The 23,338-nt window shown below is 39.8% G+C and overlaps 1 protein-coding gene across 1 annotated transcript in view; it reads right to left on the reverse strand.

Moving 5' to 3' along the window:
* Window positions 1–23,338, reverse strand: part of SYNE1 (spectrin repeat containing nuclear envelope protein 1) — a 390,131-nt gene that overhangs the window by 114,200 nt on the left and 252,593 nt on the right. Inside the window, exons 87-95 of the mRNA XM_074333963.1 lie at window positions 22,643–22,780; window positions 19,008–19,193; window positions 18,711–18,833; window positions 18,292–18,474; window positions 16,866–17,009; window positions 12,512–12,706; window positions 11,291–11,431; window positions 4,590–4,757; window positions 4,219–4,380 (exon numbers count right to left, since the gene is read on the reverse strand). Coding sequence (XP_074190064.1) covers window positions 4,219–4,380; window positions 4,590–4,757; window positions 11,291–11,431; window positions 12,512–12,706; window positions 16,866–17,009; window positions 18,292–18,474; window positions 18,711–18,833; window positions 19,008–19,193; window positions 22,643–22,780 — 1,440 coding nt within the window. The remainder of the gene's footprint in view (window positions 1–4,218; window positions 4,381–4,589; window positions 4,758–11,290; window positions 11,432–12,511; window positions 12,707–16,865; window positions 17,010–18,291; window positions 18,475–18,710; window positions 18,834–19,007; window positions 19,194–22,642; window positions 22,781–23,338) is intronic.

The raw sequence follows: 23,338 nt of genomic DNA on the forward strand, positions 1-23,338 counted from the left end.
CACCGGTTTCCGTTTCCAACTCACAACGTTCTAAAACAGCTCTCTGCATGTTGTGAAGTAAGCAGTGAAAGAATTAGGAAATAAAAGATTCTAGAACTGTTCATTTCCATCCAGTTACAGTCAAGCCTCTCTATTCATGCTTCAGTTTACTCTCAAGGCAGAGGGGATACTTTTGGAAGACAGCTGTAGTGTTTAACTTCAAGATCCAGCAGACAAGCTTACTGGGGATGGGGTTTTCTTTTGCAGTGATGAAAAGGTTTTTGAAACCAGATAGAGGGGGTAGCTGTACGAAATTGTGAAAGTACTAAGTGCCGCACCATTGTACCCTTCAAAATGGTTAATTCTGTGATGTGAATTTTACTTCAATTAAAAAAAAAAAAAGTCCAGCAGTCAAATACATCTTCACCCATAACTCTGTCTCAGCTGGTGGTCAGCTGCTTCCCTACAACATCTGACTCAGAAATAACGAGAGGAAGATGAACTGTACGTCTTTGGGTTTCTGACTTGTGGTTATAAGGAGGGCGTGTGCATGCCACTTACGTGGTTTAGAGAAGTACCTTGAGCTTCTCTAAAATGACTCACTTGCTAGATGAGAGGGGGTTGTGGAAGGGGGCGAAGGTGAAGGGATTAGAAAGTGCAAATTTGTAATCACAATACAGTCATGGGTATGTGAAACACAGTATGGGAATATAATCAATAATGTTGTAAAGATTATGTAGGGTGCCAGATGGGCAATGGACTTATCAGGGGGATCACTTCATAGACTGTGTCCAATGTGCTATACACCTGAAGCTGAAGTAGAATAATATTGAATGTCAACTATAATTAAACACACACACACACACACACACACACACACACACAGAGGGTGCCAAAAAAATGTAGACACATTTTAAGAAAAAAAAAACAAAAAAAACTGTACTAAAATTATGCTGAAAGTAACTACTTTGAGCACCTCGTATAATTGCAGATGTCAAATGTGACTTGTATTCATCTTTTGTTATTGGTACATATTGAGTATTACAATTTTAATACAGTTTTTTCCTTTCTTAAAATACGTATACATTGGCACCTGCTGTGTGTGTGTGTGTGTGTGTGTGTGTGTGTGTGTGGTCACGGGATGTAAAGTACAGCATGGGAAATATAGTCAATGGCACTGTAAACAGCTATACAGCATGTCAGAGGGACAGTAGATTGGGAGGAGAGTTAATCACTTCGTGAGGGGTGTAAATGTGTGCTACATTGCTTTGTACACCTGAAACTAATAACAAATAAATAAATAAATAAATAAATAAATAAATAAATAAATAAATAAAATGACTCACTCTGGGGAGAACGTGCTTGGTTCAACACCAAAGGTAAACATGAATTTCACTGGGACTTTCAGAACTATCAGTACAGTTTGGTTCAAACGTTGGATTGTTACACATATAAAAACACAAAAACAAAACAAAATAACCTCAGAGTTCTGCCTACTACATATCATCACTGAGCTTGGAGCAGGGAGAAGACAACACACACCCACAAAGCATTAGCTGCCCGTGATAGTGGAGGTCGGCATTATAGAGGGTTTAACACTCAGAAGAAGAACAGCCACAAATCAGCTTACGAATCGCATCAATGTGTTAAATTAAGTCTATTGTACAATTTAGAGGACAACAGGAAAGGCACTGCACTCCACCCAAATTCAGTAGATCTGGACAAGTGTTTAAAGGAAAAATGTAGGAAACTGGTTAGCTCTTTAAAGAAATTGAATACTTCTAAGAAAGTGCTGGGGAATAACACTTGAAGCATTTCTACTAATTTTTTAGGAAATATAAAAAGCATACTGGACCATCTCACCCACGTTCAGTTGAAATTTAGAACAGTAATTCTACAATAGTGCTTGGAATTTTTAAAGCACCATTCCAGAAGCTAAGAACAGATTTAGACATTGTGATACCCTTAATTTTTCATGTGGGTGGCTCTGTCCCAGAATTTGTAGAACTTAGGTACAGGCAGCAAAAGTTAGCCAAAGTAGGTCAGATGGAAAATGTTAGATTTGTGGTTACATGAGAAAGTATACATTATTTATATTTCCTTTCCCTCTCATTAGAGCATTCATGGAATTGTTAAGTGCAAATAACAGGTAATCATTGAATTAGCTACATCTCCTCACTACTGTAACTTAGTGACACCACTCCCAACTTAGAAAGGAACGCAAGTCAGGTCGTCAGCCTTAATGACAAGAAAAGTCACAGATTCACTTCTAATTTCTAATACTTAGTACTAATGTGCAATTTTGAGTTTTCTCCATGAAATCCCTTGAACAAAACAATAGTTTGCTTTACATTCAGCTTGTGAGTGTTTTCGGTAATGACTGAGAGACGGCGCTGGTGGTGGTGACGGGGGCTAATTTGCATTTTCAGGTAGGAACTCCAGCCTGTCTGGCTGATCACCAGGATCCCATGTTCATGGAGCTCCCAAATCCTGTGGGACCCAGTGAAGCTGCGGTCAGTCACCTGGGACACAAGAATGATGAGCCTTGAACTAAGACAGAGGTGATTGGAGAGGAGACAGTCAAACTACGTAAATCCTCTCCAGGAACATGGGCTCTTGATAATCTGAGTGAGTGACACTCAGATGCACTCTATTCCAGCCTTTGGATAATTTATGCCAGATTCCTTTTGGATGCTCAAAGGGAGCCATAATGGGATGGAGGGAAGTTCTCCTGCCCCTCCAGGGACAATGAAGCACACATAGGTGGTGGGGGTGGGAAGAGACAGGGCAACGTGGACCACCCCTTCAGATGACAGCGAGGCGGCTGTTGACAATTAGAAAACTGGATTGTGGTGCTTAGAAGAAAACTACATCGAAATAGTCACGTAAGTCCGGACTGCTCTCATGATTGGTTTGGTCTAGGTGAACAGAGGCTAATTTTAATTTTATATTTTTATAGCATTCTCCCCAAACCAGACTGACGATGGGTGACTTTGGGACAGCATCAAGACCCGTAGAAGGAAGTTTTATCAAAATAAGGCCTAAAATAGATGCTATGCATTTTGATCTCTATCTTACAAAGGTTCAAAAGTGTCAAAAACCTGAAATCACTATTTCCCAACATGCCATTGCTAGATGAAGCATGCTTATTTTTGTGTTATACAGTAAAAGAACGCGATTTTATCTTAGACTACACATATGATCAAGCAATGTATTCCAAGGTTATCCTGGGTTCCAAAACAACAGAAATGTAAAGCAGGGGAAAGATAAAGTACAGAGTTTCACTCTTAAAGCTGATAAACTTCCCAGTACTTGAAAGACACACATATCACATCACGCTTTTATATCTCTTAATTTGCATCTAAAAATATCTTTCTTCTCTTCCGCCTTTTATAGGATGGTCACATGTCTCTGAGTTCTGGTTAGGGACAAGTAACATACCCCCGTATCATGGTGACTGAATATTTAGGTGAATGCACGCCTCAGTACCTTTGCACCTCAGTTAGACCTGATTGTATGTTAAGAGTACAATACCTAATAATATTGCTAGAGGATTAACCAGATATTAATATATGTACTTCTTATCATGCACTTTAAATCAATGCATTTATAGCAATATTTTTCTGAGTTAGATTGATGTAATCACATCTGCTTCTCATGCAAACCTATGCTCTGCCTCGTTTACATGCCTTTTAAAAAACGATTCAAGTCAGGGACAAGCCGACCATTATAATGTAGAACCCCGTATTCTTGAACTGCTTCTTTGCCCACTGAAGGCTGAGAGTTCTTAAGTGATAACGGGGAGGTGCTGGGCACACACTGGCTACATTTCTTAAAACAACACTGAGGGAAGGAAGACCAGGTGTGTGTGTGGGGGGACTGGGGGGCTAAGGGAGTATATTTTATTCTTACAACAACTGTTTGCAACAAAATAAAAATAACGTGGCAGCTATAAGGAAATATACTTTGTGTACTAAAAGGAAGAAAGCAACATCCATGCATGTAGTTTTCTTTAATTAGATTCAAGGTCTGAATTTCTTTCTTCCCTTCCTAGGTCCCTCCCTGAAGCAGTAGTGGAAACAACCACCATATGGAACCTTGTTTACTCTGTAACAACCTGATGCAGTAAAAAAAAATTGTCAGTCTGCTGTCCCCAACGCATGCTTGACCCATGACCAGTCAGTCACAAGAGTGCCCCTATTTAATCATGCAGGAAACTGAAGTCATAGCTATTTTTACCTGATGTTCAGCCATCTGGCTCTCTGGACTCCTGCCAGGTTCTAGATGCTCACTGAGTTTCATCTCGACAGCCTCCATTTTTGTGGAGATGGACTGGAGGGAGTCCTGGTACTTTTGTTGGCGTTCCAAAGCTTCGTAGAGTGTGCGCTGCTTTTCACTGATCTGAAGAAGAAAGGGGACGTTACCAAATGTTCGCTAGCCCATTATCTTCTAGATTATGACATTTCTTTCCTCACTGCTTTACCTCTGTGGCCCAACGGAAGGGTATTCAACCGTGTACAGGATGTGTAAACTCTATACGTGTATTGCATAAGACAACCACTAAGGTAATGTTGGGTGGGCTTCAACAATTTCACGTTTCAAAGACTTACCACATTCTTTAAGGTTTCCCAAGAACGCTGCAGGTCATCCAGTTTGGCAGTCGCAGATGGCTCCAATCCTGGTTCGTAGAACTCCTGGGATGACCACATGTTGGGGTGAATCCTTGCGGCATCCGTCTGCAACCTCTCAGCAGACAAGGCTTGGTAATAAGCAATATCCTGTGGGTGCAAAGCACGGCATTGGAGTCAAGGGCAAGATAGAGTTTAGGTTCAGATGCTCTCTGGGTGCTGTCGTGTGGGGAAAAGGTTCAGGATTCCTACCTTGCCCAGCGGCTACAAAGTTGTAGTAAATTCTTGTGACAGGAGGAATTTAAAGATCATATTAAAGCATATTATAGTTGCTTTAGAATTTCAGTTTATACTTTTTTAAAAAAATGAACAAATTTACCAATATTTCAAGTTGCCAAAACTCATTCTTATTTTATATATGGTAAAATGGAAATACAAAGGATTTAAGCGGTACAGATGTTTAAAGACTGATTACCTACAACAGCAAAAAAAAAAAAAAAAGTGAGAGAATCTAAATGACCTTTTTAAACATTACCTAAAATGTTGTTTAATGTATTGATTAAAGTTTTTAATAATTTTAAGTATACTTGCTTTAAATAAAATTAAATCTGTAGAAAGTCATTTTTTCAGAGATAGCCAGATCTTCAATATTTGAGAGTTCACTATTCACAGAAATTAATTTAAATATTTTAATATTAAATAAGGGAAAAATGTAATCGGGAAGTTAAAACTACTGTAAGAAATAAATAATAAAAAGGTTTTCCTTTTAACCAATTCCTGGAGGTGCACTAAAAATAATCAAAGTGAATAACGAAAAACCAGGCTTTTGAATTAGTTTTATTTCTTGGGTTATAAGTAATATCACACGTTTTAGTAGCATTGATGATGGAATCTACCAAGACATATAGTTCATTTTTTTTAACTGTTTCTATAGTTATTTATCTGTATATTAATATAAATTGAATTGGGGACTAATGTTAATATTCTGGGAATAGCTAATATAAAGCTCACTACTTTTGCAGTTGCACTGTTGACGAAACCAAGGTAACACAGGAGGGGGCCTGGTGTTTGGGGGTCTGTACGAGGGCAGAAGCAGGTTCGTGCAGCAGAACAAGTTCAGACAGGAGTCTGACACCTGAGAAGTCAGGACACCTGAGCTCCCAGTTGAAATCCTCCTCCTAAGCAGCTATATAATTGGAGCAAGTCACTCACATCTCACGCATCGCTTCCCTCATCTGCACAACACTGGGTGCTTCCGAGGATGAAACGAAGTCACATTTGAAGGGCCATGAGACCTTTTACCTATTTTGCTATTGTTGTTGCTGAGGCTTCCAGATAAGTCTCTAACATTCATTGATGCCATTGGAACATGGAGATGGGTTCCTCTTCATCCCTAGCCCTGTCACCATCTTGCGTAGATTACTTTGGTATTTGCGAGTCCTTGATAAGCTCAGTTCATGCATCCTCACCCACTTCTGCCCTACTTCAGTCCTCTACACCCTTGAACATGATAGCCTGTCATCACTGAATAGGTCCACTCCAAGTGTATGCGCCCTTCTAAAGTTACTTAAATCCTTCTTTTGCCAATACTTCTGTTTCCTGTGCCCCTTCAAGCTCTGCTTCTCCCTTGAAAAACCCTAACCAGGACTCAATTTTACTTTCTAGAGAGCAAGTGTACACGTGCTCGCATAAACACATACACATACATACAGACACACAATTAGAGCCATCACAGAGATACTCCTGAACTTAAATTTCCAAAAGTCTGTCTATATTCAGACTCACCTTTCCCTTATGCTCACCAGTTTCCTTGCTTCCTCCCACCTACTCCCAGAATTCCTTCCACCTTGGTCCATTAATATCTTCTTCCCTCTCCCTCTCTATTGGTTTTCTCCTCGGCATATAAATGGAGTCAAATCTTTTCCATCTGAAAACACCTACACACACTTTTTCTTTCGTGTTTTTTTTTCTTGCAGGTTATCACATATTAGAACATTCCACAAACCATAACATGATGGATCATCACACGTTTGTAACACACATGTGTAATCACCATTGCTTCGTTTTCTCCCTGTTACTTCATAATCCAGTGTCTGAAAATAGGAGTTTACACTTGATATATTCACTTTCTCACCCTCAATCCACTTCTAAATACCCAAGTGGGCTTCAATCCTAATGACTCCACTGAAATTGCTCTTGCTGGGTCATCAGTGGCTCTCCTCTAAAAAATGATTGTTTTCCAGCCTTTCTCTTGCTTGATTTCTCAGTAGCATTCAATGTCACTGGCCATCGCTTTTCGGAAACGCTTTCCCTTTAATTCCTCTGTTCCCTTCCCAGCTCTTCAGTCAATTGATCTTACTCATTTGTAGTTTGTTTTCTCCACTCATTCTTAAACAGTGGTAAATTTATAATTTCTCGACTCACACAATGCAGTTGTACATGTGTATCCCACAGTCTTTTTCAACTCAATATTAAAAAAAAAAAATCCAGGATGAAAAATGGATTTAGGGGGGAAAAAAAAAAGTATTATCTATCTTTCACCTAATTTATAAACTTGGAATTTATTCTCTCTTTCTTCTCGCCCTCACACCCACTGCTTATGTAAGGATGCAGTTCTACAGACACATGACCTTGCCAGAGCATTGGTTCAAGTTCTCATTACAGCACCAACTTCCTAATTCCCAGGTGGCCAAGTGGCAGCCTGCAGGCTGCCTCTGGCCTGTATACAGTTAGCTTGGCTCATACGGTGTTTCACATTGTTTTAAATTTCTCTTCACTGAGACGGGGAGATTTCCTAAGAATCCAGATTCCCAGCTTCTCTTGCAAACCTGCAGGTAGGTGAGGCTGGACTCTGTGTCCACGTGGCTACAGTAATTCCACAGGAGAAAGGGCCTCGTTTACCTGCAGAGGTACTGTCCCAGTCCCCTGCTGCTTCTCTCATTTACATCACACGTGGAACTCCTGTCCCAGGGCCTTTCTGGCTCTGAATTTGTCCACTCCATTCTCCTGTCCACATTGATCCAGAATGATCTGTTCTAAAACTCACTTCTGTACACAGCGTCTAGATAATTCCCTCAATGGTTAACTATTAGCTTCTGGATAAAGGTGATATTCTTTTGTGTGGCATTCAAGGCCCTTCGTGATGTGTTTCCTGCATCGCTCTGAGCTTCTTTTCTCTCCCTCCTCCTCCTCCAAATCCGTGTTTGTCCCATTATCCTGGCATTATTTGCACATGTCTTGATGGGTCATCTTCCTTCGGCCCCCACACCTTCCTATACATGGCTCCTTCTGCCTGAAACACTTCACATCACGCCAGTGCACTCCAGCTGCCTAACTTGGACTCTTGTCTCAGAGCTAAAGGTTGCCATTCTTGAGCAATACTAAACACCAGCCTGGTTTCAGTGCGTTCTCTGTGTCCTCCCTTAACACTCAGAGTTTCCCACTGTCACAGCACTTGTCCCAGTCTATTGTAATTTCTGGCCTGCTCTCATACAGACTGTGAGCTCCACAAAGACCACAGATGTGTCTTTAGTCTTTGATCCTGATAACACGGAGTGTTTGGCAAATAACAGGCAGACATCTATGTCCATAATGAATCATACATGTAAAAGTACTTCTTTAAAATCTATTATTTGATATACATTTATTTATTGTCCACAAGGAAGCAAAAGTCGCCTTGAATGTTATAAACATTTTTAATTCCTCTATTATAAATAAAGAAGGCCTTAAAAGAGCTAGAATAAAATAAACGTGTCACTTAAAAATCCTTTTTTTTTTTAGGCTCTTCTGTGTGTGAGTGCTTGTACGTATGTGTATGGCTCAGGCCTGCCAAATCTGAAATGACAACTCTTGGTTTCTTAAAAGGATTTGAAAATATATCACCTTTCGTAGATGAGTAATTTTGATCTATTTGAGGACTACAGAGATTCAATAAAATAAACCAATCAGTCCTATGAGCAACTACTAAATATTTGGCATAGTGAGGAATCACTCCTAGAATTACGTCTCTCATTGCTTATGTGCCTAAGCTGGAGAGTTGTTATCACGTAGATTCCTAAGTAAATCAATTTGGAAAACGATAGCTACTATTTAATTAGCACTTTCCAGTCAAAAGCCTAATTTTATGTTAATATCGCATTTAAAAATGTTTCACAATTCTGTGAATTGAGAAGCATTGCTTCCCATTACAAATGAGGGGACTGAGGGACTTTCCAGCTACACTCAGCTCAGAGGAAGAAGAGCTGGACCTCGTTCTGAGCCCAGCACTCTACCCATTACACCATCGCCCGTTCCAAACCTCGACTTGCCTCAACTCTTCCCAGGAACTGAAGTCTTGGCTTGCTTCTGAAGGAATGAAGAAGCCTGCAGCAAATTCTGGGGCTGCTTCACTATTTCTACCCTCAAGTAAGCGAAATTCTTACCACATTTCAGCTAATAGCTGCTGTCAGAGACAGATCACACTGACTGGGGGATCAGTTAGTTATATAAGGGAGATCTACTTACAGAAGCAGCAAGCACAAAACCTGTTTTTTAACAGCTGCGATTTTATAAAGCAGCTCTATTTGGCTGCTCCTTGAAACAGCTGTGCACATTCTGTACAGTGTTTTGAGACTAAAAACTGGACCTTATGGGGATTCTAAATGTCCTCCTCAGTTTCAAGGAAAATTTTGTAAACCCAATGCATCACTAGTCATGGTGTAGTATTTGTTCATTTTCCTCTGACTTATACTAGTGTATAAAGAACATGTGGCCACAACAATGGGTCCATTTGTTTGAGCAACATCAAGTATAATACTTTTGCATTTTAACAGCTTCCTCACAGTATAGCTGCCTAACATACACTAAACAAAGACTTAAAAAAAAATTGTAGTACCACATATAAGTATGTTAGGTTAACAATATGATTTAACTGATGTTTTCCTGTGATGGGGGAGGATTGTCAAAATGGGATTTAAACAAAGCATAATCTCACGTATAATTTTGGGATTTGACTGAGCTTGACAGTTAAAGTAATCATAATAAAAACATTTGCATATTTCATTATTTATAGGGTACTTTCACATGTACATTGAAAGATACTTTATAAGAAGTAGCATCGAGACTTAGAATTTTAGAAAAGGGATCTTCTTCCCTCAGTGTTAGTCTCAAAGTCAGTCAGTGTTTATTGTTCAATTGGAAAATTTTAAGAACGTTAGGCATAAACTTTTCCCAGACAATAAACAGCCTACTATAGCCATATTTCTCTGATTCTAATAACATCTGTGACCGCAGGGAAGAACATTGTTAAAGAATGAGTAATACGTATTTTAAAATCAGAATTTGGAGAACAGTTTCCCAACTTCTCCAGAGCACCCCGAACTTCTCCTTTTCTGTTGTTTTTTTAATATCACCTGATCACTTTTGTTATTATTCCTCCCAAGCCCTCTCTCTCTCTCTTTAACGGTCTTGAGGGCAGAGAACACAGCTATCTTCTCCTTTCTTGCATCTTTGGGACCCAGCACAAGATTTCATGACAAGCGGGTGTTCGGAACACATGTGATGAATGGATAAATAGATGACTGCCCTGGAGCTATATAGATTTTTACCAAGAGAATTATTTTATCTAAAGTTTTCATCAATTTTTGAGGGGGGGAAGACGGGGCTCTCTTTCTCAGAGAAATCCTACTTAGAATGCTTCTGCTTTAAAATAAAAATAGTATGATAGATTTGTAGTAGAGTTTATAGAACACTGGCTCTGTTTAATGCTTCTTCCTTGATAATACAGCTCAACCTCTTTCAACATTTACATAATTTCATAGTAACATAATTAAAAACAATTTTTAGTTATTTTGGCTAAATGAAGCAAAGAGTATTATTTAACATGTGTTAATTTTTTGATTATTGTAAAAGCATCTTTTTATTTCTATCTAATATTTTTCATGAAAACTTTTTGACATTTAATTTGGTGTAACTATTTTAATATAATGGATGCTAAAAGGCATCTCATAACAACAAATCATTATTCCTATTTTATAAGAAAAAAATTAAGATTATTGAAAGATAAGTGAGAAAATGCGAATCTACATATATATGTATATATGTATATATGTGTATATACATATACGAGTGTGTGTATGTGTATATACATACATGTATGTATACATGTATGTATATGTGTGTGTACACACACACACACACACACACACACACACCACACAGGAAGCCAGCCCTTTAAATTGGATGACCATTAGTAAATCAAGAAAAGGTATGATATGATAAACAGAAGTTTTCTGTCTCTGAAATCTGAGCCAGTACGTGTCAACACTGTTCACTGCATGTTGCAACAGCAACAGAATCACGTTATTTTACAGCGGTGATGCAAACACTTCATTTTCTGTTAGGATGCAGGACTTCATTACAGATGGCTGTTGGAAAATAAACCTATGATGCCTTAAAACAGGGCCTCCTCCAGCTATAATTTCCGTGACCTCGTTTTCGCTCATCTCATTGTCAGGAGCCCTAATGAGGAGGTGTAAAAAGCCAGTCGTGGTATCACATGACAATCAGAGCTTGTGCAACTATCATCCCCAATGGTGTGACTTCCTTCAAAGTTTACAATTCACACCTGCAGTGTGATAAAAACAGAGAATGGAGTCCTGCATCCCTCCAGAGATCTAGCTAGGGGAATGCCAAGTGGGTGGTACCTGGTTAACAGAAGCGTCTGTATTAGCCACAGGTGAAGGGGAACGACAGGCAGGTGGAGAGGAAATCTCACTGTTGGTTCCCTCCTCCCCAGATTCTTCAGTGACAGGTGACAGCAAAGTGTGACAGCGACCTGCAGTCATCTGTCACATAAAATGTAGTCCAAAGGACATAAAGATCAGTTAGCTATGTTAACAAAAGACCTGGTCACACACAGGTCAAAACAGAGATAATTTATAAAACCAAGGTTATAATTACTGAGATACATATACATACAAATTCTGTGTTAGTATTTAAAAGTTTTGTTTAAGTGAATATGCTAGGAACCATTTGTTAAACAAATGGGAATCGGGGGTGCATATCATATGAAAAAGTTTTGTTGTAGAATAAATATTTGTTTAAATTATTTTCCTTTTCTTGATTGTTTGCGTCTTTATAAATAACTGGTAAAATCATGAATTGTACAAATGAGGGGAAGGTCTATGAAATAACGCTTGTTTTTTCATGGACATCTAGAAATCCAAATATTCTAGGAAGTTAGGTGCACCCAAAGTAATATATTGCCATAAGAATCCAATTAAGGTGATATATTATCCCTGCACATCACATATGTTTGGAAAATATACACTGAGTTACCAAAATAAATAATGCATTTTACATGCAAAATGATGGGGAAGTAATGTTGCAGACAGAAATTAATGGAACTTATTTATTTCAATCCAAAGCTAAACTTTGGATCTTCCATTTTTAAATTTTTCTAACAACAGCTTTTCTTCTACATTTTATTAAACAGTTATACAACTTAATACACATATATAGTCAGTGAGGTTTTTAGCTTGGAAAACAACAACATAGTATGTAGCATTATTCTCTCAACCCCCAGAAAACTAGGAAACTGTGCAAAAGAATTTTTTTCGCCCCCCAGAGCCTCTCAGTATTATTGCTAAATTATAAACAAATGCAGGCCCGACCTTTGACATGTTAAGTAATTCAGTAATCTCAGGCAAATAACTTCATTTCAACTGTCATTGTTTACAGTGTCGAAGATGGGTCTTGGCCCCAATGTAGCAGAGTTAATAAGTAGGCTGTTCCTCAGTTCTAATCGGCCAGACCTACCAATGATCCCAAAAGTAAACCACAGAGAGGGAACCTGGAGCCAGGAGCCAGGGTACAGTCAAGGAGAGGGCGCGGTGCCGGCAAACCTAGCCTTGATCCTCACTTACCATGACCACAGAGGGGTGGGCCGAGGTCGCGGGGAGGAGCTCCCGGTCCAGGTCCTCTGTCCCCTCCGTCAGCCCCTCCACCTCGGTCACAGTCAGCAGCATGGTGGCATGCTTGGCTTTCATCGTCAGCATCTTGCACTTGGAGTTCAAAGAGGCGATCTGCTCCTGGTAGCCCTTGATTTTCTGAGCCAGCTCCTGAGGAAACATTTTCCCACCCCTGTGTGTCAGAGCAGCATCAAAAGGAAACAGAGCAAGTAGCGTTCATCTTCCTCGGGGGCTGGCCAATGAAATCACAGCGCTGTGCCAGACGGCAGCAGCGGCAGCCGCGGGGAGGCAGGATGTGGGCTCCGCGAAGGAGCCAGCCTGCCTGCATTGCACTCCGAGCCAGACCACAGCGCAGTGGGGCCGGAAGAGGTGCTGAGAGCACCGTGCTGGGGCAGGAGAAACAAGGCCGCCGCCTAGGGGACTCGAATCCGAGGGGGATGCTGCGTGTGGAAGCAGGCATTTAGGTAACGTGAAGAGCCGGCAACTTTCTTTAAAATGCCTAAAGAATCTGAAATTGCCAGATGGTTCATGCCATGGAAATTAGGTCATGTGATAACTAAAACTACAAAAAAATGCAATGCTCAGCTCTTACCATACTGAATATATCAAACAGAGCAGTCAATTGTTGCAGACGGGGTCACAAACTAAACTGCTTATCATGCCTGTGATCTTGGGAGTTGTTTTTGTTGATAAACTGAATATAACATATGACACCCTAATTTTTATGCAGATTACTCCCAACACAGAATTTTGTACTTTTCATCAAATTTTCCTTCATGTACTCCATCCAGCCTCAAATGTCTCTGATGCTTCCAACCAGAACTTAGAACTTGTTCAATTCAAATTTAATGGATTTTAAATTCATCTGTTGTTAAAAAAGTTGCCTTGAGAGTAGAGGTTTTCAAACTTTTACCAAGAGCTTATGGAAAACATATTCTAGACAGCACATAGCTCTTAAAAATTCTAAAACACTGAAGTTCTAAAGTAATAATTTAAAATGGTAATTCTAAAGTATTAAAGTTATACTTTCTTACTTAAAAATGTAAACACCTTTAAAAAATAGTGACGTATATTCTAAAACATTAATCTTGAAAGTACAAAACCATTACTTTTTTCTATTCCTTTTGTTTAGTTCCTTTGCCTGAAAAGTTGTCATTTAGTGTTTGTACAGAACACATTTTATGACAATGACATTAATGGTCAGTCTTTCAATTGAGTGTGTGTATACTATCATTTTAAAGACACTGACATTCAAACTAGAGCCTTGAACTTGACATTCAGAAACAAAACCACAACAATTACAAAATTACATATGTGTGTGCATATGTTTATGGATGTGTATATCTGTATGTGGGTATGTGTATTATACATACACATGTACCATTTTGCTATTGTTGTCATTTTTGTTTCTCCCCTCCTATGCAACACTGACGGAATGGAAAGGAAAACAGGCCAGCAGAACTCAGTCAGCAGCCTGTCTTCTTAACTTCTAGAAGAGTACAGGGATTTTTAAAGCAAGGGTTTAAAAAGTAGAAATTACCTCTTTACATTTTAGGGCTGCTAGATACTTAATTAAACCTAACGGAGTTTTAAAATAGTGATGAAATAGCTATCTCCACTATCTGGTCTAGTGCCTAACACGAGGGTACTCTATTAATAATCAGTTAACATGCACATACAGAAGACATCTACCAACTCACTGGACTCCTTGAATGCTGTTTCCATAGGACAAATGAGTAGCCTTCTTACGAGGCTTGCCCCAGCGGGGCAGATGGGAGTAGAGTCAGTCTTAGTCCTTCTACCTTTGTGCCCACAGTACCCTGCTAACACATGCCCACGCTGACAGCAAGCACCCATTCCCTAAATAGGAGTGTCAACATTATTGTGGGTTGTTTTTTAAAAATGCAATTCTGGTCTCCAAATCAAACGGTTTTGATTTACTAGGCTTATGAGAATCTGCGTTATATAGTATCCCATGTGACTCCCTTGGAGAAATAGCTCTCTAGAACTTTCTTCTGTAAGAATAAACCTGCCTATGTCCCATTAACTTTGTGGGTTGGTGTTCAAATCTGCTCAATTAAAATGGAGCACTGTTGGGTTTACATGTTCCCTATTCTCAGGAAGCATATGCATTGTTTATTTTTTACTGAGTATTTCTGAAAATGACTGTAAAGGAGGGCACAGAGGTGGGAATTTCAGGTACAGTGGCCACTCTGAGGAAAGCTTTGTGCGCTCAGGACCAGGCAGAAAGCAAAGACATCTGAGGATTCTCTCCTTTGATTTCAAAGTGGCAGGATAATTTTGTCAAACTAAATGCAAAATTTTTAAAAAATCACAGGGAAAAAAAATGGGACTTCCCCAGAAATGAATATATTATCAGTTATTTTTACGAGCTAAAGTCATCCATAAGGAAATGAGACTCACCTCAAGACTGAACTTCTATTAAACACAGATTGAAAACACAGGAAAAAGCATTCTTCCAAATTCTTATGTTATCATAAATCAGGCTTTCTCTACTCAGCACTTTCCTTCCGGTGTTTGTTTCACATATACAATGAGCCTCTCACAGGACTATGTCATTTTTGATGTGAAAATGCCTTCTAAATCACATGACAACACTAACAAATGTCTATACTGATATTTAGAACTGGGAGGAGAACGTGACAAAATGAACAGGTCCCTCAAGAGGAGCCAGAAAGACAGTCTGAGTGCCGGCTCTATGACACTGGGCAAGTCACTTATTTTTCTGGACCCTCATTCTCTTTTGTGCAGTGAGAGAGCCCACTTTGCTCCTGCTACAGTGAAAAATCATGCAATTTGGAGCCAAAGACTCTAGATTAGAATCTAGTTTCTTTCAGTTACTAGATTTGGGAGCTCAGGAAGTCATCCAAAAAATCAGTTTCTGTTTTCTGATTAGTAAAATGCAGATGATTTAAAAAAAAATCCTTACCTCACAGTGTTGTTATAAAGCATAGTGTAAAAGCTTTGTAAATTGTTTCTAAAAAATAAAACAAAAAACTGTGGTAATAATAATTGTAATTCAAGAGAAGATCTTAAAAAATATTTTCTGTACTATTTTAGAAAAGGTTACAATCAGATTATGGATCTTGCAAAATGGGATTTAAAATAGCTTCAAAATAAATTTATAATATTTAGTCTAATGTATGAGTTATATAAACAGTAGTTTCAAATATTTGCAAGACATTTTCATTTATTCAATGGCATAAGAGAAACAAATAGTTAACAAATGATATCTATATCTATAGTATAGGAGTAAATGTAGGTAGGATATTTATTGACACTATTTTGTGAATTATATGTAAATGTAAGTGATTGATGCATTGGCTGTGTCAAGATATTAAAGAATTGCATTTGGAGGGTGGGGTGGTAAGATTTTCCATTGTTAAAAGTCAACAATTGAATCAGCTAAGACCCTCACTATAATATTTGGTTTGGAAACAGTTCGACGCTTTTATGATAACAAAGTTAAAATAGAACAAATGGAAATATAAACTAAATGTCCATCCGTGGCACAGATAAATAAGACACCTCCCCACCCTGAGTCACTTACCAAAATTCATGATGCTATGAGCCAGCCCCCAAGGGAAACAGTAAATGTGACCTCTACAGGACTTGACATGTCAGGAAAGGAATTTCAATGCTAAGTGTCTTTGGGCTCAAACACTCAAAGTCTATATATGATCTCTGAGAACAGGTCTGCAAAAGGGGTATCCAAGTCCTAAGGTCATGAAGATGCCAAAGGCACAAGGAAGGAGGCACATTCGAAAATAGGGAAGCTACTAACAGCCACAATCTGGAAATCAGACAAACAAACAGCATGGACCATTCTCTGATTTTGGTGAAAGGAGCCAAAATAACCACTATTTGAAAGAGCAAATGATTTCTTTTTCACATGAAATATCCCTTCTTTTTAAAGAGGGCGATCAAAGCAGCAAGCCTGAGCACCGCGGTTTCTTGTCGGCTTTAAATACAGGTGTAGACTGTGTTTGGGGGTATTCACTGTGAGAATACAGGTGCAGAAGACAGTCAGTGAGTCCCTGCTGAGATACACCATGAATGACGTGGAAAGAGGTTTTGGAATCAAGGAGGAGACTCATGCTACTGGGTCTTGGAAAAGATCAGCAAACGTGGCCTTCACAGTGGAGAGACCGCCAACGATGCTCCCCAAGAACGGCACACATATGTGCCGGACAGGGACAACCTTCCTCTTTCATTCACTAGAAACCAATCGCATCCTCGAATTAAGCCAGTGTCCTGCCCTCGACATTCGCTCACATCGCCCTCTTACCTCGTGCCGAGAGATCTGGGCTTGCAGCTCCTGGATGTTACTGGTGGCCACGGGCTTATCCTCAATCTCTCTGTGAGCTCCTTCTATCAGCTCCTGAAGGTGCTGCATTTCCTGCTCATACTGTTCGTATTGTACCACAGCCTCCTTTGAAAATAAACAAACAAACACATGATTTTCTTTCTGTATCAATAACTGTGTACCTGAGTCTGTGCTGCTGTCTGCCCAATTCTAGTGTTAACTCCTGTTTACATGTGTGTCTAGGGAATAAAGAGAGGATGGGTGAAAACTCTAGATGATTCAGATCCTCAGAGCCTTCTCTCTAAAATATTTTGCCAAGATTATTCTTGGACTCAAAGTAGTTAAATGGCTAAATCCTCTGTCTACTATCCTGAAGGTGGCAATGTCATGGTCAGAACATGGTAGGCAGCAGGAGGAAAAACGTGATTATTTCATTTTCCACCTAAGAAATACTGAATACCAGGGTGCCAAAAAAATGTATACAAGTGGACACTTTGACATTGCTCAAGCAGTAGTTCGCCATAATCAAGTGTCTGGACACTGATGGTAACCACTCTGAGCACCTCTTGTAATTGCAGAAGTCAAACGTGACTTGTATTCATCTTTTGTTATTGGTATATATTGAGTATTACTATTTTAATACAGTTTTCCTGTCTTAAAATATTTTTGGCACCCTCTGTATATATATAAGGCACTTGGTAGGTGTTGGTGTAGGAGATACAAAAATGAATTCAGGATGATTTCTGTCCTCAGGAATTTATCGTCTAATAAATTACAAGGTAATGTAAGGAGCAAGGATAATTGACCACATAGGGCATTGGTGATTTAGTGAGAGGACAGGGATGCAATTTTTGGATAAAGACGGTAAAACATGAGTTGAAGAGATAAGAAATAAATAGTGTTATTTCTTCCTAGTCAATGATTTTTGTCTTATTAGGTGAGGAGAGTGAAAGTCACACTTGGGTGTAGACCTCTCAGGCAAGAAAATGCATTCAGTGCATCAATATAAAAAAAGAAAAGAAAATATCTGTAGTGTATGCTAGCAGTAAAGTCATATGCCCAGGTTCTAGATGCTTCTCAGATGAATAAGAGATAAAAATACACACTTGAATAAAAAATTCACCTCTACGCGGTGTTCTTTATAAAAAAAAAAAAAGTATCGCTGAAAGATAGTTTTCAGCAACGGATGTTTTTTTATAGAGCTTTCCCCAGGCTTTTGGGGTGATCCAAATAATAGCATTTCATCTCCTTATTTTATATAACCACAACAATCTGTCAAATTTAGTGCCCTGGGTGTGTTTTGATGGCTGAGCCCACACACTGCTAAGAAAAGAAGCCCGTGACTCATGTGCTGTTGCTCTGCGGGCGTGGGGACAGCCTGCAGACGAGGTGGGCAGGCTGCACGTGCCTGCATAACATTGCACTGCTGGATGGCCGTGTGCTGCAGCCGGCTGGCCTCCTCCTGCAGCTGCACAGCCGCCTGGCAGAGTGGCAAGCTGGTCACCACGTCCTCGGGGACCCGGAGTGCGCTCTGGCACATCTGCACCGCGTGGACCTTCGGCTTGAGTGACTCCATCTCAGACAGCAAATGCTGAAGGGAGAGTTCATACGTTAAAAATTTTATATTGAAGAGCTTATCTCATCAGCCAGAGACACTAAATTACAGCTCTGTGTCTGTCGTGATAAACACTTTCCAAGGAATATAATTTTTTTTAAATAATGCATATGGTGCCAAGACTATCACTGAGTTTAGAAGTCATTTTTCCTAACTCTCCTCTTTTTTCAACATAGGTCCTCGCTCATTTCCGCTGACTGATGTTTGCTTACCTGTCGATGACAGAGCTGCTCCTTGAGACTAAGACGTCCCACTTCTGGAGAAGTCAGGGTTGCCTGGGCTTGCTCCAAAGCAGCTTGTAAGTTTTTTAGCTCGGTTTCAAATTTTTTCATATCCTGCAGAATGAAAGCAACGTGCATGTTGGCATGTAAGCACTTGAAGTCCAAAGTCGAGGTGAAGAAGGCCCTTCAGAGGTGTGTACTGTGTCCCACTATAAAACCACCATTGTTTTTTTAACGATGGACTTTTCGATTTAAATCATTATTATCATTATTATTATTATTATTTACCTTGGCGGCATCTTGGAGATTCTGCAAACGAATTTTGATCATCTGCCGTAATTCCTCTGTCTCTCGCCCCAGTTCTGCCACTTGCTGAGACATTTTTTCTGTACAGTACACACTAGCAAGGTACTGTAACTTCTCAGTCATTGCTTCCAGATCACTGTGAATTTCTTCAGATTCTTCTAGCAGGGCCTAGAATGAATTATCCATATTCATGACACTGACAGGTAGGCAGAGGCACAGGTAATCAACACGGTGTGGTGTAAAGGCCATCAGACTGGGAAGGGAGTAGGGAGATGTAACTTACACTTCCCACATGCCCTGTGTGGCTCTGTGTGTCTTACTGTGTTTAACTTTCGCAGCCCTGTGCCTGCTGTCCACCTACAGTTATCCCCATTTCACAGAAAAAGAAATCAAAGTTCAGAAACCGTAAACAATGTACTGAGGTCACATGTTATTAAGTGTCAGACTGTAAGGCGTAGGCTCTGCCCACCACGCCAAGCTACACCCTGGTGAGGGGCAGGGCATGAGTGTTCCAGCAGTGGCGAGGTTCTGACACCTAGGACAGTTTCATCAGGTCCCTGGACTTCCTCTTCTCATTCGTATTCAAATGATAGAGATGCTTTCCAGATCACATAATCTATACCTAAGATCTAAGCTGATATTGAGCTAAGAACTGAGAGTAAGACAAGAGCGTTACAAACAAACATAACACCTTTGCTCACTGGCTTTAAGTAAGACAAAGGGGCAGCAGCTCCCTTAGGACACCAAGAGGAATGAAACACAGCCCTCGTCATTCAGGATGGCATCATCAATTGGGACTGATACGAGTGGATCAGTAATCCTAAAATCTGCGCTACACAAGTAGAGTGAAAGAGAAGGCAGGCTGAAAGAAATGCTAGTTGCAGGAAGGCTGGGAGAGGGCTGCCTGGAAGAGTCACATCTGAGCTGAGTCAGAAAGACATCTGCATTTTGGCAGCTGAGGAAGGAAGAGGAAAGACATTTCATGCTGAGGGAGCAGCATAAGCAAAGTACAGAGGGAGTGAGCATAAAATGCGCATTGACTGGGGTGTGTGATGTGTAAGGAGGAGACATGGGAGGTGGGACATTATTCTTAGTCAGCAGAGACTTAATTTTAAAAATGAAGCACATTGTTTTCTCACAATGAACATTTTATATATATACGTAAAATATTCCATAATCCCATACCTCAGGGATAACTTTAAGTAAGCTACAACTGCTGCTACATTTGGGTATATTTTTAGGTAATTGAGATCATAACATACCTAAAATTTTCCATCTTTCTTTTTCACTTGACATTAGAACACATGTATTTTTCTCTGTGTGTACTGTTTTTGGATAAACTCTGGCAGCTTTAATTATTATGGCAGGCATAGGAGAACTCCCCGAAACTGTGTCCAGGTTGAGTTCTCTCCTAAGTGTCTGTGTGACATAACCACGGATACCTGGTATCTGTCCTCCTGTGGCCCTCAAAGCACTCAACCCAGCTAGCTGCCCAAGTCAAACACACCTGGGTATCATCCTTGGTTTCTCCCCACTTTTCACCCACATCCAGTCTCTGGGGCCGGAATTCTAGTTCAGTAATACCCCTGCTATTTTCTTCTCTCAGCCTCCAAAGAAAGGCCTTGCCATTTTCTACTGGGAAACTGAAACCACCTTCTCTTCATCAACCTGTTTTCCAGAGGCTACAAAGTTATCTTTCTGAAAATACAAGTCTGTGCATGACACTTGCCTGCAGAATATCTATCAAATGCTTCAGAGTGACATTAGGATCAAGTCCAAGTTCTTAACAGACTTTCATGATCTGTCCTTTTCTTCACTCTCTCTATATTCTTATCTTACACCTCTTTCAGCCCTCCTCCAGACCTCCTCCCCAGACTGCACCCCAGACCAAACAGAGCACCCCTCACTCTTACTGCTGGGATTTCAACACGTGTTTTTGTCTAAAACGCATTCCACGCAAGTTGGCGGCCTGCCCTTTGGGAGTCAGCCCAGCATCACCTTTTCTGAAGAAGGCTTCCCTATCCTTCCTCTCAAACCCGGGCAGTCTGGGTGGAAAGCCCTCCTGTGGGTCCTTCAGCACCTCAATCCCTCCTCTTATCATAGCGTGTTGTAATTGTCCAGATCCGTCTCTCTAGCTCCTTCCTCTCTTTAATTATCAACTCCCTGGGGGGCAGTGACTGGAATATTCTTTGTATTCCAAATGCCTAACAAAATTCCTAGCTTTGGAAAATACTCTATAAATGTTTGTTGAATACGTAAATGAGCATAAGAGCTACTTTAAAGAAATAGTCTTTGTGGTCATTATAAAGACTATATTATATTCCACTACATATATCCAAAAATTTAATCAGAAAAATAAGTTGATATTTAAGTTTTCTTTAAAATTCCACTGTAGTTATTAATACTGCATAAAATGTTTTCTACAGTTTGACTACAGAGTGGGAACTTATTGATGAGCATGATACATTTTGCCAATTGTTTTTCAGAGATTCTACCAAGTTCCCAGCAATGTTCGAGAGCTCTCACTTCCTTGGATATGAACTTTTAAAGAATGGTGTAACACGCTCTCTTTTAAATTTGCATTCCCAGATTTCTAATGAAGTTGAATATTTATTTTTTTCATTGCTAACAACCAGTTGTAACTTAAGTCTTGTCTGTTAATATATAAGCATATCCTGAAATAGAAGACTGGAGTTGTTCAAGGAAGATTTCTTGAGAGAAGTGTGAGAGATTGATTAAAGAAGAAAGATTGTGGATACGGAAAAATCAATTAGAAGCCTGGTGAAGCACCCCAAGAAGGAGAAAATGAGGCTTTGATCTAGAGCCCTGTGAAATGGAATGGAATGGAAAAGGAAATGGATTTAAAAGATATGAGTATACATAAATCAGAATAAAAGAGACAGAAAATTTAAAATACTCAAGGATATCCATGTAACATAAGTAAAAATCATTCTGTATTTTATTGCAAGATACAGGGCTATTAGGTATCCCTATCTAATTCAAGCCTACGTTATCAAAGGATGACATAATATCCTGGATGACATGACTGAGAGAAAACTTCAGAGGAAATGAAGTAGTGCAGCCAGCTCATGGCCGCCAGCTGACGCCTTCGTTCTGCAGCCTGGCGTCAGGCTGACGGAGGAGGTATGGGAGCTCTCGGTGAGCACCCACCCACATGCCAGGTGATGGGCTTGATGTGTGCACATTAAACCATTTGATGATTCTCATAATAATTCTGCAATGTAAATCATTTACATCTCTCTCTTATTGATGAGAAGACTGAATTCAGAGAGGCCAAGTAGTTTGCTCCAAACCATACAGCCCTGACTGGCAGAGCTTGATTTTCCCATCAGGCTGAGTCTGGAGCCTACATAATCTTCTTACATGTCACTACATCTCTTCACGTGGAAGAAGTTTCCACCATATCCCTGCATATAACTGTTTCCAAGAAGCTGCAGAAAAAGGACTGATTATCTTTGGTCTTGGGAAAGGGAAGTTTTTTATCGGGTACCTACAATAATTTTACATCATGGCCCTCTAAATCTTCTATCAGTCTAGCCAGTTAAATGAAATTACTCTCTTAGTTACTCTTTGAAAACTATTTTTCCCAAAGTTACCTGATGTGAAATGTATTGCTCCCGAAGTTGTCTTGCAGAATTCCATGCAATCTTTCCGTGCACCAAGACTTTAGCTTTGTCAATCCACTTCAAAATTAATTCAAGCATTTCATTGTATTCTTCTAAACGTGATGCTGCCTGAAAAATCATTAGCATTCAGATAACAAATGTAACCTCTGCATCTTGAGCTAGAAATCAGTTTTCTATCTCTCTTTGGATACAATAATCCCAGGGGTTGATCATTATAATATCTGATATTGAAAGTGTCAACATAAGAAATGTCCAAACCTGTAGAGAATTTGTATGAGTTTATTTGAGCCAAACTGATGACGTACACTGGGGAGCAAGATCTTAAATGCTCTGGAGAACAACAACAGTTTTACAGTTTCTTTTATGCTTTTGAAATTAAGGAGGGACTAACGAAGATTACATGGAGGTGGGAGAAAGCAAGGTGGGGATTGGATTATATGATAGTCAACAAGATTATGTGCTCTCTAGAGGGTGGTTTCGGTTTATTTCAAAGGTGTGTTAACCCAGATGCATAAGAACAATGGACAGGGCTGGCTCAAAACCTCTCACTAAAGAAGTTAGAGGCCTGGGACGACGGACTACCCACCATGACTAGTCCAGTTAGGAATTTGTGATCAGATTGCCCTGTGAAGTTAATTTCCATAGAACCTACCCACCCCTTTTCAT

The sequence above is a fragment of the Rhinolophus sinicus genome, linkage group LG05 (assembly GCF_036562045.2).
Source record: "Rhinolophus sinicus isolate RSC01 linkage group LG05, ASM3656204v1, whole genome shotgun sequence".
Lineage (NCBI taxonomy): Eukaryota > Metazoa > Chordata > Mammalia > Chiroptera > Rhinolophidae > Rhinolophus > Rhinolophus sinicus.